The sequence below is a fragment of the Oryctolagus cuniculus genome, chromosome 6 (assembly GCF_051225735.1).
Source record: "Oryctolagus cuniculus isolate XC-2025 breed Fujian yellow rabbit chromosome 6, ASM5122573v1, whole genome shotgun sequence".
In the NCBI taxonomy this organism is placed as follows: domain Eukaryota; kingdom Metazoa; phylum Chordata; class Mammalia; order Lagomorpha; family Leporidae; genus Oryctolagus; species Oryctolagus cuniculus.
Genome location: NC_142872.1, coordinates 106874862 through 106890729, shown reverse-complemented (window position 1 = coordinate 106890729; position 15868 = coordinate 106874862). Strand labels below are relative to the sequence as shown.

The following is a 15868-nucleotide window of genomic DNA, read 5'->3' as shown; positions in this document are numbered from 1 at the left end:
AATCTCCAGAGCCAGCATCTCAAATCTGATGGGGTTGAGATGAGTAAGAACAATTTCCAAGAGTGTTGACACTTGCTTTTTGACATCTTATTACTGTAAATCAATAGAAAGGGTGTCAGGATTAAGGTAGCTTGCAGAGCACTTGAGTGTAGACAGAGGGAAGGATTAAGCATGTAAGTGGGCTGATGTCAGAAGTCATCCTCTTTTCTGACATGTGGTTAGTCTTCCTGTGGAAGCCAGAGGCTTTTGTGTTGAGAAAGGCTGATGAGCTTCAGTCCTATCATAGAAAGTTGCATCCAACTTACAAAGGATACCATTTAGAGAAATTCAAGACTTAGATAGAATGATTAGATTCTTGTTAAAAAATTGCATTTTTCCCAAGCAGATCATATTTATAAATACACTGTTTATTGTCCTCTAGAAAAACAAAAGCTGTTCATTAGAATAAAAATTCTGAGTTTTATTTGTCAGTTAACTCAGTAATTAGTAATCTCTCATACAATTAAACATGGAAGCTTTATTCCTTTGCAATAAATCACACTGTAATGTGCAGTATGAAAGGCTTCTGTGTTAGGTATGCAGAGGAAATGTTATGGTAACTATTATAGTACAATAGGTGCTGACAGTTAATAGAAGTCGTAGTGTCAGTGGGTGAATTATTTTAAGTAATTCATTTTTTCATTTCTTTTTCTTTTATATACTATTTATATATATATAAAACTGCAAGCTAATGGAAGAAAAATATTGGTTATACAGATGAAAGGTTCACAAGGAACTTAATTATATAAAATAATATATATTTTTTACAATAGGATAACTTCATACATTTTAAAACACTAAGCTACATATAGATATTGAAAAAAATTACAAACAAGATAGATTGCAAAGTTTGCTTATAACTCTGCCTCAAAAAAAACCACACCAATTGTTAACTTTTTTTTTTTTTTTTTTTTTTTTTTTGACAGGCAGAGTGGACAGTGAGAGAGAGACATACACAGAGAAAGGTCTTCCTTTTTGCTGTTGGTTCACCCTCCAATGGCCGCCGCGGCCAGCGCGCTGCAGCCGGCACACTGCGCTGATCCAATGGCAGGAGCCAGGTACTTATTCTGGTCTCCCATGGGGTGCAGGGCGCAAGCACTAGGGCCATCCTCCACTGTACTCCCTGGCCATAGCAGAGAGCTGGCCTGGAAGAGGGGCAACCGGGACAGAATCTGGCGCCCCGACCGGGACTAGAACCTGGTGTGCCGGCGCCACAAGGCGGAGGATTAGCCTATTGAGCCACGGCGCTGGCCAACATTTTAGAATCCCCTTTGAGGCCGGCACTATAGCTCACTTGGCTAATCCTCCGCCTGCAGCGGAGTCTGTCTCTCTCACTGTCCACTCTGTCTGTCAAAAATAAATAAATAAATAAAAGTTTATGAAGAAAAAGAGATGTTTGTTTGGATCTAAAAAAATTTTGTAGTTCACATGCAGTTTTTTCATAATACACATTTTCTGTGAAATTTTGGAGACCCTTCGCATAGTAAGTGACTTTCTGTGTCTGTAAATACAGAAATATGCCATTGTTTTTATTTGTGTACACTTGTACATGTTTATCCCAAAATTTATTGATGGACACTTAGGTAATTTCTGATGTTTGGTGGTAGAAGCATTTCTATGATGAATATCCTTGTGTGCTTTCTGTGTTTGTTCCTCAAGATGCAGAATTGTGATAATAAAGCAGTGCACAGTTAGTTTTTACTGTGTTTTCCCAGTAACCCTTTTAAAAAATATATATTCCTGGGCCCCGGCGCTGTGGCTCAGTAGGTTGATCTGCTGCCTGCGGTGTTGGCATCCCATATGGGCCCGTGTTCTCGCCCTGGCTGCTCCTCTTCCAATCCAGCTCTCTGCTATGGTCTGGGAAAGCAGTGGAGGATTGCCCAAGTGTTTGGGCCCCTGCACCCTCTTGAGAGACTTGAAGGAACTTCCTGGCTCCTGGCTCCTGGCTCCTGGCTCCTGGCTCCTGGCTCCTGGCTCCTGGCTCCTGGCTGCTGGCTTCAGATCAGCTCAGCGCTGGCTGTAGCGGCCATTTTGGGGGTGAACCATTTTGGGGGTCTCTCCCTCTCACTGTCTGCAACTGTACCTTTCAAATAAAATATTTTTTAAAAATGTATATTAACATTAACAGTGTTTGAGAGTGCCAGTTACCTTATAAGCAATCTGATTATTCATTATTTTAATAAATGTCATAAACAAAAAACTCAGTTTTTCTATTTGAAGACCTGAAAAAGGTAAGAATCTCCTATAATCTCACCACTTAAAGGTTGTATGTCTGGGCAGGGTTTTGGCTTAGCTGTTAAGGCACTGCTTGGGACACCTAAATTCCGCATTGGAGTGTCTGGGTTGAAGTCCCGCCTCTAGTCCCAATTCCAGTTTCCTGCTAATGTGCACCCTGGGAAGCAGAAGTTGATGGCTCAAGTACTTGGGTCCCTACCACATGTGTAAGAGACCCAGATTGAGTTCCAGGCTCCTGGCCAAGCCCTGGCTACTGTATTTGGGGAGTGAACCAGTGAATGGGGGATCTCTCTCTTTCTGTCTCTCTCTCACATAAATACCTTTTTTGTTAAAAAATCATCTGTCTATATTCGTGTATATCTAGTTATCTATGAAAAGAGGTAAAAGAGCCTCCTTGGCCCGTCCCACCTTCTGTTACCTGAGGTAGGTAGCTTTCTGGGATACTAGTCTGCTTTTTAAATCCTGTGAAATCATGACTGTCATTGCAATCTGAAACTCGCATGCATCTCTAAATAGATATTAACAAGTAGATCCTGATGTTCTCCTAGTTAGTGACTGCATGATGTGGCCCTTGTACAGATGCCCATGCTTTGTTCACCCACTGAAGCAAGTTTAAGTTATTCAGCAATTGCAGCCCCCAGAATGTCTCCTACAAAGATGCTAGCGCTAGCACATAAAGGTATATGCTTTTGCTTTAATATTGAAAAATTGGGAGTTACTTCACTATGTGTCAAGAAGTTTGTTGCGATATAGCACCTCATGAAATGTTACGTTGAATTATTCAAAATAAAGAAATGTCAGTCTACTACTCATAGGAAAGGAAGCTTGTGGTATATTGTGAAGTGGAAAAGAAGGCTGCAGAATAATCCTTGTGCTACTTGTATAACCACATTCATGTTTAAACACTCCGAACAGTTTATATGCAGATTGGTGGTTAATGCATCGTAAGTAATTTGAGGTTTAATGGTTAAAAAGCTGTTTTCTCTAGGAGTGTAGCAGGCCAGGCAGAATGGGACGAGAGCAGAGGGGAGGGGCCCGAATTGAAAGCTTTCTCTCATACATGTGCTTACTGAAATCTTAACAAGCATTTATGTTGTAATAAATAAGCATTTTAAAATGAAAATACACTTAAACTCTATAAAAACACTGAAAAGTGAAATACTTCAGTCATACCATCAGTCTCTGAGATTCCTTTCACATAGCTGTTTGTGAATCCATGAAAACACAGTTAAATGTAAGGTAGTATTTCTTATTGATACAGAACGTTTCAATGACAGTGTGGTGGGAGAGAGAGCAGAGCCAAAGAAGAGGGGAGAGTAACCCGGAAGGCAGGAAGGAGGGAGCCAGAAACATTGGTCTGATTCTAGAGGAATGGGAGAGAACTCAAATCCCATTTCATTAATAAGAGAGCCCTACACATACCCTCACAGCTGAAAACATTTGTGGGGAATGAAGTTAAAAAACTAAGCGTGGGGCAGATGTTGTGATGTAGTGGTTGTGCTGCCCCTCGGGTGCTGCATCCCGTTGTGGAGTGCCTTGTTCACGCCCTGACTGCTCTGCACTTCTGATCCAGCTTCCTGCTGATGCACCTGGGAAGGCAGTGGAGGAAGGCCCAAGAACCAGATGGAGTTCCTGGCTCCTGGTTTCACCCTGGCCCAGCCCCGACTGTTGTAGGCATTTGGGGGATGAATCAGCAAATGGGAGATACTTTCCCATCTCTTCTCTCTCTCTCTCTCCTCTCTCTCTCTCTGTCACTTTGCCTTTCAAATAATAACTAAATACATCTTTTAAAAAAAATAAAGTTAGGCAGTGTGTGGCACAGTGCTTCAGATGCTGCTTGGAGGTACCCTAGTCCAGTATTAGTCCTGCTCTGCTTCTGATCCAGTGTCCTGCTAATGTGCGCAATAGGAGGCGGCAGATGCCTCAAGTCCTTGTGTTCCTGCCACCCGCATGAGAGACCTGGATGGAGCTCCTGGATCCCGGCTTGCCCAGCCCAACCCTGGTTGTTGCAGGCATTTGAAGAATAAATCAGTGGATGAAAGCTCTGTCTCTTTCTCTCTGCCTTTTGAATAAATAAAAGAAAATAATAAAGACAACTTTTAGAAAACAAAACTATCTGCAAAAAATTTTGAAACCCACGCAAGTTTTTTCATAAGATAAAATATATCTTATTTAACAGCTCACATCGATACCACTTCAAATTTTTTTTACCCTAATAAATCTATCATTTTTCTCACAATATTTTGAAATATCTTCGTATTTCAGAACTGGCCTGTGGGCTATGGGCTCTGTGCTATCTAAACAAAACTTTCTTAGTTTTGTCAAGGAGGTCCTTTGCTATGCAGACTACCTTATGCTCTTTTTTTTTAAGATTTTATTTATTTATTTGAGAGGTAGAGTTACAGACAATGAGAGGGAGAGACAGAGAGGTCTTCCATCCGCTGGTTCACTCCCCAAATGGCCACAATGGCCAGAGCTGAGCTGATCCAAAGCCAGGAGCCAGGAGCTTCTTACGGGTCTCCCACGTGGGTGCAGGGGCCCAAGCACTTGGGCCATCTTCTACTGCTTTTCTAGGCTGTAGCAGAGAGCTGGATCAGAAAAGGAGCAGCCGGGACTTGAACCAGCGCCCATATGGGATTCTGGCGCTGCAAGCCCGTATACCCTAAATTTCTTTCTTTTTTTTTTTTTTAAAGATTTATTTTACTTATTTGAAAGACAGAGTTACAGAGAGAGGTAGAGACAGAGAGAGAGGTCTTCCATCTGCTGGTTCACTCCCCAGATGGCCGCAACGGCTGGAGCTGCACCCATCCAAAGCCAGGAGCCAGGAACTTCCTCCGGGTCTCCCACAAGGGTGCAGGGGTCCAAGGACTTGGGCCATCTTCTACTGCTTTCCCAGGCCATAGCAGAGAGCTGGAATGGAAGAGGAGCAGCCGGGACTAGAACCGGCGCCCATATGGGATGCCAGCGCTTCAGGCCAGGGCTTTAACCTGCTGCGCCCTAGCACTGGCCCCCCACCCTAAATTTCTTAACCTAAAAGCTGGACTTTCTGTAATGTTGTTCCCTCCCTTACATTTTGTTTGAAATTTGTTTCAACAGTTCAGATGCTCCCAAGGGAAGCATGGATGTCAATTATTGTTTTACATGAATACTGATGACTATTTACATATTTGATTAATGTTATACTTGACACTTAGGAAGAAGCTGTTTATAATCATCCAAGGTCTTTGTTTTCTTCTTTAACGCCTGGTTTATTTAGATTATTCCTGTTGTAACAAGTTAAGTATGGGCTGGAACAGAAGGGAAAAGCATCTCCTGCTCACCCCCGTCTCTTTTGGCAGAAAAATTCCCAAAATGACAAATACTAATGGACCTTTACAATATTTGCAATTACATTTGTCGATTTGTTAAGCAAATTTTTATAGGACTCTGATTGCATCTTCTGGAAGTCTAAAGTATTTTTTACTCTTCTATTGTATGGTGTTATTAAAATAGTTAACAGGGGCAGGCCTGTGGTGTGACGTCTGGGGCGCTGCTTGGGGAATGCTCACATCCCAGAGTAAAATGCCTGGGTTTGAGTTCAGCTCTGCTTCTGATTCCAGCTTCCTGCTGATGTACATCCTGGGAGGCGGCAGGTGGATGGATGGATGGCTCAAGTACTTGGGTCCCTGCCACGCAGGTGTGAGACCCAGACAGAGTTCTGGGCTCCTGGCTTCAGCCTGCCCCACTCCTAGCTGTCGTGGATGACTGGGGAATGAACCAGCAGATGGAAGATCATTGTCTGCTTCTGTATTTCTCTGTCTCTCCGCATTTCAAATCCATGGGAAAAAACCACCCAGTTAACATTAAAAGCAGACACGTGTTTTTCTTGGCTTTTTATTTCATTAACCCAGTCTAAGAGTGTGGTGACATCTGACTGAGTTACAAGTACCGGTGGCTGGCCGTTGTCCTGTGGTGCTGGAGCTGGATCTGGGGCTGACAGGAACGCTGTGGGGAGATGAGCTGCTCTGGGCTCTGACTGGACGGGCTGACGAGAGAATGGAGAACGGAGCTCCGTCTAGAGCGCTCGCTGTGTGGTCGTGTGAAAGATGCTGCCAGGCAGGTGCATTCTGAGGCCCGAGTCATTGCTGGGCACTAGCAGTCTCTGGTCTGGGCAGGTTCTGTGACTCCAGCCCTCTCCTGTTTGAGCTGTCATTCGGAGAAGTTCTACTCACTGGGATGAGATGTGCCAGTCTCTGCTGTAATCAAATACACGTGTTCTCTGTTCTGAAAATGCCACACACGCATGACTGTAGAATCCGTACAGCTAGATCTATCTGACCCACATCATTGTGCTTTTTCTCTGCTTACAACTAGAAAAGAAACCAGCAAGGGTCTCTTCTGTTCAAGCAAGTGAGCGAGGATTTACTGACTCCGTAATCAGCTCCACAGAGACTCCACGGAGGGCATGGACTGCCTTCTGGGCCTGTGAAATGCCTTATGGGGGCGCATATTTGGAGGTGCGCCCACTGCTGAGTGAGGCCCCAGGGAGGGGCAGTCGGACTCTGTGCCGTACACATAGGACTTCAGCTCATTGCAGACCTCTTGTACAATACCAGTCACTTGGTCCACACCTTTCCTTCATGCCACTGTCCTCCTTCAGTTATCACAGTTCCTGCATAGCAGGATTCTATCTTCATCACCACTGCATTTAGTTAAGAAGGATAAGAAAAATTAGTCTGACTTCCTTAACATTTGGCTTTAGGAGGGACTTTTATGAAGCACTTAACTGCTGTAGCTACAGAGCATAAACCGCAGTGTGCGGTTCGATCAATATTAATAATCAAGAATGAAGTTTGAGGCCGGCGCCGCGGCTCACTAGGCTAATCCTCCACCTTGCAGCACCGGCACACCAGGTTCTAGTCCTGGTCAGGGCACCAGATTCTGTCCCAGTTGCCTCTCTTCCAGGCCAGCTCTCTGCTATGGCCCTGGAGTGCAGTGGAGAATGGCCCAAGTACTTGGGCCCTGCACCCCATGGGAGACCAGGATAAGTACCTGGCTCCTGGCTTTGGATCAGCGTGGTGCGCCGGCCACAGCGCACCAGCTGCAGCAGCCATTGGAGGGTGAACCAACGGCAAAGGAAGACCTTTCTCTCTGTCTCTCTCACTGTCCACTCTGCCTGTCAAAAAAAAAAAAAAAAAGAAGTTTGATTTTATGTATTAGCTCTCTTCTGTTAAGCATGATAATCAACCTGAAATATTTACGAGTTTACTTAATTAAGTTTTCTTACTTATACATAGCAATGATATTTTAAATTAAAAAAACCATTTTTTGTGGAGTTTATGCTTTCAAGTCTTCATGTTTTTGTCTGCCTTAAGGACGCTTCTTGTGTTTGTGATGCCTCTTGGCACCATCACAGGGGCATCAGCTGTATATTGCACTGTAGTCTTAGTTTCTTTCTGTGTTGCGTTTTCCCACTTAATCTGTAGAACCCTCGAGATGAACAGAAAGGGCAGTCTGTAGTCTCTCCTCGCGGCTTCTGTGGTAGTCATGCAAAGTTGATGCGTTCTGTAAGAATGTCTGCGTTTCATTTCACAGGTGGGGAGCATTAAGCGGGAAATGACCTTCACATTTCAATCAGAGGACTTAAAGCGTGACTGTAGTAAAAAGATGCCTCACCAACACCTGTTCCCCTTGGCCATGGAGGAAGATGTGAAAACAGCAGACACCAAAAAAGCCAATCGGATCCTTGACCACGAGAAAGAAAACACTCGCTCCATCTGTCTCCTTGAGCAGAAACGAAAAGTCGTTTCTTCTAATATTGATGTTCCTCCAGCAAGGTAAGGGAACCCGAGATCTTTCCTGTGTCTTCCCCACGTGGTGAACGGTGAGCGGTGAGCGTACGCAATCTCTGCTGCGTGTCTCGTCCCTGTGTAGACGTAGGAATGGTTTCTGCCAGCAGTATTTTTCTGTTGTTGTGTGAAACAGAGCAGGTGGCCCTGGTCTTCAGATTTGACTTTGAGACTGTTGTCATCGCACACTGCAGCTCTAGAAAAGAATGTTTTATTAGACTTTGGTAAATGAGTAATAAAGAGCAAAAGAGTAAATGCCAAAAAAAAAAAGAAAAAAAGAAACCCACACAGATGGAAAACATGAAAGATTGGCCACTTAAAAAGCTAACATATTCAGGTCTTTTGGTCAGGGGCTGACAAACTTGCCTGTAGTCCACATTCAATCCCTGGCCTGTTTTTGTGTAGCCTGTGAGCTAAGAATGGCTTTGCATTCTCAAAGGATTAAATAAAAATGAAAAATACCCGGCACAGACTATTAGGGGCCCGCAAAACCTATATGTAAAAAAGTGTGTTGATCCCTGGTTTTTATCATAGTAAGCATTTAAAGGCAGTTGTACCTTACAGCTTGACCCAGAGAGTTTATCTCAAGTTTAAAAATAACTTTGTCACATAATAAGTTTATTTAACTCACATCTAGTAGTGTGGAGACAAAGGGCAGTATTTGGTAGAATGACAGTGGGACAGTCATGCCGTGCGCACATTAGATCCTTTGCTTACTTTATTGGCTTTTCATTTTTCTCACCTAGGCGGTAATCTCTACAGTGGGTAGGGATTCCAGTCCCTCTTGTTACTGCCCTCTCTAGCTGAGGACTGTGCCTTACGAGGTTCTAGGGGCCCAGTAAATATTTGCCAGATGAAGGAAAGAAAGGAAATGCTGCAGCACAGAGTTGCTGATTTTTAATACTTACACATTCCACATTTTGTTGCCAAAAATAATGTATAATGAAACTTTATAAGCAGTTGTTTGAGGAGCAGTGCATTCGTTCAAGTTGTTTCTGACAGCTAACTAGGAAAACAGTGTCTTTGGAAAAGGAATCAATTTTCCTTTTCCACCTGTTCACTTTTGGTGATTAAAATTTCGTTTCTGTCTACATTAAGTCAGAAGAATCTTCTAGACATGTTATTTTGTCCTGCTACTAAGTGTGTCAGACTGTGTAAAATTATAGATCTCTTTGTTTTCTTTAAACTTTAAGTTAAAATTTTCAAGTATTGATTACTTCTAACTACTTGGAGTTATTTGCTTTACTAATTTTCTCATAAAGAGCACATGGTAAATTACTTAGGATTAGAACCTTTTTCTGTGGCTTCCTTGTGAAATGTTTTATCACACCCTGAACCTGCTCAGCATCTCAACTCATATCTGTTATTTAGTTGACTCATAAGAATAATAGCATGTTAACAATTTGAAATATGAAGAGCTATGCTTTTATTTTCTTTCCTAGCCTGTAGGGCAAAAATTAGACTCCCCTTAGTGCTAACTTGCAGTTCCATAGGACTTGTGCTAAATATTCATTAGACGATTGTGTGTTAAGAGATGTGAAATTAGTCGTTTGAAATTGCCATACGTTGAGGTAAATCTTTATTTTGTAATTTCACCCCACTTGCGGTAGCTTCTGGGGAACACAATGAAAAGGGGAGGAAGGAAAATGTTCCCTGGCTTTCCTGCCTTGGTGTGTAGAATATATTTCCTCCTCAAATTCACAAAATATACTTTGAAGTACACGAGACAGGCCAGTGTTTTTGTGAGGTTCTTAAACCAAAGGAGGAGGGTGTGATTGGATTTTTAAATCCAGTAATGGCTTTCCATGCCTGAAATACTCTCATGGGCTTTTCAGCCGGATCCGCATGCCTTAAGGGCTGATTCTGAGGCCAGAGTGCTGTTTAGGACATCTGCCATTCTATGGGTCTGCTGTGTATCTCACTTTCCATGTTGGATCGTTCGTTCTCTCCCTTTTTTATTCTATCAGCTAGTATTTGCAGACACTATTCTTGTTTATATGATCCCTTTGGTTCTTAGTCCTATCATTATGATCAATTGTGAACAGAAATTGATCACTGGGACTAGTGAGATGGCATTGGTACATGCCACTTTGATGGGATTGAATTGGAAAATGAAAGATCTCCGCAAGTGAGATCCCAGTAGAAAGAACGGGTCATCAAAGAAGGAAGTACCTTTCTCTGAAGGGAGGAGAGAACTTCCACTTTGACCATGGCCTTGTCTAAACATCATCAGAGTCGGTGAACTCAGGGGGCTTCCATAGCCTTGGCAGCTCATGACAAGAGCCTAGGGTGATTACTGAGGCCATAAACAAGAGTGTCAGTTTGTTAAGTCAACAACAGGAGTCACTGTGCACTTACTCCTCATGTAGGATCTCTGTCCTTAGTGTGCTGTACATTGTGATTTAATGCTATAACTAGTACTCAAACAGTATTTTTCACTTTATGTTTCTGTGTGGGAGCAAACTGTTGAAATCTTTACTTAATGTATGCTAAACTGATCTTCTGTATATAAAGAGAATCGAAATGAATCTTGATGTGAATGGAAGGGGAGAGGGAGTGGGAAAGGGAAGGGTTGCAGGTGGGAGGGACGTTATGGGGGGGAAGCCATTGTAATCCATAAGCTGTACTTTGGAAATTCATATTCATTAAATAAAAGTTAAAAAAAATTAAAAAAATCCAGTAATGTACAGCAAACATTCTCTAATGACAAGGAATAATACAGATATTAATCTATTAGGTGAGATACATAAGACTTCTGCTGCTTTCCCAGGCCATAGCAGAAAGCTGGATTGGAAGTGGAGCAGCCAGGTCTCAAACCGGCACCCATAGGGGATGCTGGCGCTTCAGGCCAGGTCATTAACCCACTGTGCCACAGCACCGGCCCTGAGTATACTGATCTAACTCTCCAACTCGTTCTGTTTTGTTTCCACTTACTGTTATGTTATTTAATAAATGTCAGCCCTGACACTGTTATCTAAGTAAATGAATATTTCCTCTTTAATAAAATCCTTTACTTGAAACAATAGGAAGATCCAGGAATTTTCTTTTTTAAAAAATATTTATTTATTTATTTATTTGAAAGTCAGAGTTACAGAGAGAGAGAAGAAGAGGCAGAGAGAGAGAGAGAGAGAGAGAGAGAGAGAGAGTCTTCCATCCTCTGGGTTCACTCCCTAACTGGCCACAACGGCTGGTGCTGCACCAGTCCAAAGAAGCCAAGAGCCAGGAGTTTCTTCGGGTTCTCCCATGCAGGTGCAGGGGCCAAGGACTTGGGCCATCTTCTATTGCTTTCCCAGGCCATAGCAGAGAGCTGGATCAGAAGCGGAGCAGCCGGGTCTCGAGCTGGCACCCATATGGGATGCGGGCACTGCAGGTAGCGGCTTTACCCACTACACCACAGCGCCAGCCCCAGGAATTTTCTTTTTGTTTGTTAGTTTGTTTATTGGGCAGGGTGGGGAGTGGAGAAGACAGAGATTCCATCCGCTGGTTCACTCCCAAAATGCCTTCCACGGCCTGGGCCTGGACAGAGGCTAAAGCTGGGAGCAGAAACTCAATCCAGGTCTCACATGGGTGACGGGAACCCAGTTGCTTGGGCCATCTCTGTGCCTTGTCTGCATTAGCAGGAAGCTAGAATTAGGAGCCAGAGCTGGATATGGAACTCAGCCACTCCCATACACCAATAACCTAAGCAGTGTCTTTACCTAGTAGGCCAATACCTATACTTCTGTTTCTCTCTCTTTTTTTTAATTAAAGAAGAATATAGTTATATCTGTTAGCAGTGTAAAAATAATGAAGTTTGAGTAAATCTACAATATAGTGAAATTCACTGGTATATGGAAATCTATGTAAAATATATAACTATGTATATATTATATATAATCTATAGATGTATTTATATACCTACATGATTATTGTAACTTGTTCTCCTAAATTCAGATACTATGTCTGGGCCAGTTCTTACAGAGGCAGAGTAACTATCCTAGGCCAGTAGGGTGTCCCTGGTGAGAACTCCTTAACAGTTTAAAATAAGTTCCCTACAATGTTTCTCACTTTCTCTCTTTCTTATTCCCATAAGATCTAAGACTTTTTTTGAACTTTACTTTCTGTAGTTTATAAAATGAAACTTGAGTTTTATTTGCTATGCTTTGTGTAATGAAAATAATAGGAAATGATGAATAATGAAAATTATTTTTCGTGTCCCTAGAAAGGTCTGGAAACACCTCCCTTGCTGAATTGCTGTGTGTGACTGTGGATGAGCATCATTGATTGCATCTTATACAGACATTCATTGAGCACCTGCTATAAATCCAGCACTGTTAAAGATGAATGAGACAGGCCGGCGCCGCGGCTCACTAGGCTAATCATCCGCCTGCGGCGCCAGCACCCCGGGTTCTAGTCCCGGTTGGGGCGCTGGATTCTGTCCCGGTTGCTCCAGTCCAGCTCTCTGCTGTGGCCCGGGAGTGGAAAAGGAAGACCTTTCTCTCTCTCTGTCTCTCTCTCTCACTGTCCACTCTGCCTGTCAGAAAAAAAAAAAAAAGATGAATGAGACAGTGCCAACCCTCTAAGAGCTTGTAGTTGCATCAGAGACATAAGTAGCTAATTTCACACAACACTTCCTAATGTGTTCCCTTGTCATTATAAGGGATGAATTTGTAATTCAGGTTGCAGGTGAATGCATCTATTTAAAATCCATGTGTTTTGTTGTGTCTTTTTTGTTTTTGTTTTTGTTTTTGTTTTGTTTTTTTGTTTTTTTGTTTTTTTTGACAGGCAGAGTTAGAAAGAGAGATACAGAGAGAAAGGTCTTCCTTCAGTTGGTTCACCCCCTCAAATGGCCACTACAGCCGGCGCACTGCGCTGATCTGAAGCCAGGAGCCAGGTGCTTCCTCCTGGTCTCCCATGCAGGTGCAGGACCCAAGCACTTGGGCCATCCTCCACTGCACTCCCGGGCCACAGCAGACAGGTGGACTGGAAGAGGAGCAACCAGAAAAGAATCCGACGCCCCAACCAGGACTAGAACCCCGGGGTTCTAGGCAGAGGATTAGCCTAGTGAGCCGTGGCACCAGCCGGTGTCTTTTTTTTTTTTTTTTTTTAAGACTTATTTATTTGTTTGAAAGAGTTACACAGGAGAGTTGGGGGAGCAGCAGGGTCTTCCATCCACTGGTTCACTCCCCTAATGGCTACAATGGCAAGAACTGGGCCAATCCAAAGCCAGGAGTCAGGAGCTTTTTCTGGGTCTCTCACATGGGTGCAGGGACTCAGGAGTTGGGCCATCTTCCACTGCTTTCCCAAGATCATTAGCAGGGACCTGTATCAGAAGTAGAGCAGCTGGGGTGGTGCTGTGGCATAGTGGGTAAAGCTACCACCTGCAGTGCCGGCATCCCATATGGGTGCCAATTTGAGTCTTGGCTGCTCCACTTCCGATCCAGCTCTCTGCTATGGCCTGGGAAAGCAATAGAAGATGGCCCAAGTCCTTGGGCCCCTGAACCTGCATGGGAGACCTGAAAGAAGCTCTTGGCTCCTGGCTTCAGATCAGTGCAGCTCTGGCCATTGCGGCCAGTTGGAGGGTGAACCAGTGGATGGAAGACTTACTTTCTTTCTCTCTCTCTCTGTCTCTCTCTCTCTGCCTCCCCTTCTCTCTCTCTATAACTCTAACTTTCAAATAAATAAATAAATCTTTATTTAGCCCATATGCGATGCTGGTGCTGCAGGCGGTGGCTTTACCTGCTACACCATAGTGCCAGCCCCTGTTGGTATCTGTTCAAGATGAGAATCAATGAAATGGAGGGGGAACTCTTAAGTCTGATGTCTATATAAAATCCCTATTGATTCATTTTCTGAGGACTCATTTAAAAGTTGCTAGCTTCAGGGAAATACATGTTTAAGTAAGTTATTAATCTAGGTGTGTTAGGCTGGTCTGAGCAGATACGAAGACAGGATTAAACATGCAAGGGTTTCATTAGGAGAGGTCTGTGGGAGAAAGGGATGGGAGGGGAGCCAGGGCAGGAGGGAAATGCAAGTCAGATCAAGTCTGAGCCCATCTGGATGGGGAGAAGCTCTGGTGGAAGTGCCACAGATAGCCTTGCAAGGCCATCGGGAGCCCCACCACAGTGCCTGCTGCAGTCTCTGTGGTTGGGAGCAGCCTGTGGGAACTTTGGCCCTGGTGTGCAGCAGATGGTCACAGAGCCCAGTGGTTGCACCCTTGAGCAGGGAGCTCTGTTTTGTTGGAGTCTGGGAGGCACATTCTCACAGCTGCCTCCCTTCTCCGCAGTATTCTTTATATGTTACAGGGGGGCTATGCTGTACATCATACATCAGCATACTCAGACATCATGGTGCAGGTGTTTGACCTGCTAGTTGAAATGCTGGTTGGGATGCTCACATGCCCTATCAGATGGCTTGATTTCAAGTCTTGGCTCTGCTCTGAATCCCACCTTCCTGCTAATGTGCACCCTGGGAGGCAATAGGAAATGGCGAAAGTAATTGGGTCCCTGCCACCCACATAGGAGAGCTGGATTGAGTTGTCAGCTCTCAACTTCAGCCTGTTCCAGTTGCAGTCATTGTGGGCATTAGAGAAGTGGATCAGTGGATGGAGGCCTGCTTGTGTCTCTGCCTCTTTGCCATAATTAGTAAATGATTTTTTTAAAGTGTGCTGTGCTGTGCTGTGCAGGCTTGAGGGCTTGAGGCATGGCCCAGTCTTCCTGGCTCTGGCAGCCAGGGCTATCAGTGCAACCCAAGTGGAATTGTCATCATTTAAGAGGCCAAAAATGGCAACCGATGGCCAGCTCCAGGGTCTCAATTCTTTTGATTGGTGAGAGGAAAGAACACAAACTGTCTGTCTCTTTTGTGTTGCCTTGGTGTTGGGTGGTACAAATCTTACTGCAGGGGACTCCTCCGACTCCTGGATTTGACCGATCTCAGGAAGAAAGTGTTTTGGGCACGGAAGTGTTTGAGATGGGGTGAGGACATTATAGAGTTGGGGTACTTAAATTTTTCCTCAGGATACTTCTTGTTCTTCAGTGAAGAAAACTAAATCTAGAGTGGATCATGTGTGGCCGGCACCACGGCTCACTTGGCTAATCCTCTGCCTCTGGCGCCGGCACCCCAGGTTCTAGTCCCGGTTGGGGCACTGGATTCTGTCCCAGTTGCTCCTCTTCCAGTCCAGCTCTTTGCTGTGGGCCGGGAGTGCAGTGGAGGATGGCCCAAGGGCTTGAGCCTTGCACCCGCATGGGAGACCAGGAGGAAGCACCTGGCTCCTGGCTTCGGATCGGTACAGCGCACTGGCCCTGGTGGGTGAACCAATGGAAAAGGAAGACCTTTCTCTCTGTCTCTCTCTCTCTCTCTGTCTAACTCTGCCTGTCAAAAAAAAAAAAAAAAAAAAAGAGTGGATCATGTCAAAGGGTATGTTAGTAAGCAGCGTTTCCTATTGGAACCAAAAACCTGTCATTAGCAGAGAGAAAAATTCTTCCCCACTTGTGGGATCACTGGGGAGCAGCAATTTGGGTCAGAGGTTACAAGTACTAAATGCTGACAAAGGAGACAGCAGTCTCTAGAGGACTGATTCTCTTTGTAAAGATTTTACCACTTATTAATTAATAATGCCCAGCTATAAAAGATAAAACACAGTCTTCCCAAAAGAGATTGTAAATTGGGAATGAGGAATTAACTGGTTATAAATATGTTGTCTTTTAAGTATCTCTAGGGGGAAATGTTTTCTTCATTGTTCCCTATGGAGAGCCAGGAAATAGACGTCAGGGATATAAACCAGAATA

General features: G+C 44.0%; 1 protein-coding gene across 2 annotated transcripts in view; it reads left to right on the top strand.

The window, feature by feature from the left end:
* Positions 1–15868, top strand: part of ZNF704 (zinc finger protein 704) — a 247423-nt gene that overhangs the window by 58342 nt on the left and 173213 nt on the right. For both annotated transcript variants that reach the window (XM_002710562.6, XM_051844571.3), the window contains exon 2: positions 7849–8090. In XM_002710562.6, the coding sequence (XP_002710608.5) occupies positions 7849–8090 (242 nt within the window). The remainder of the gene's footprint in view (positions 1–7848; positions 8091–15868) is intronic.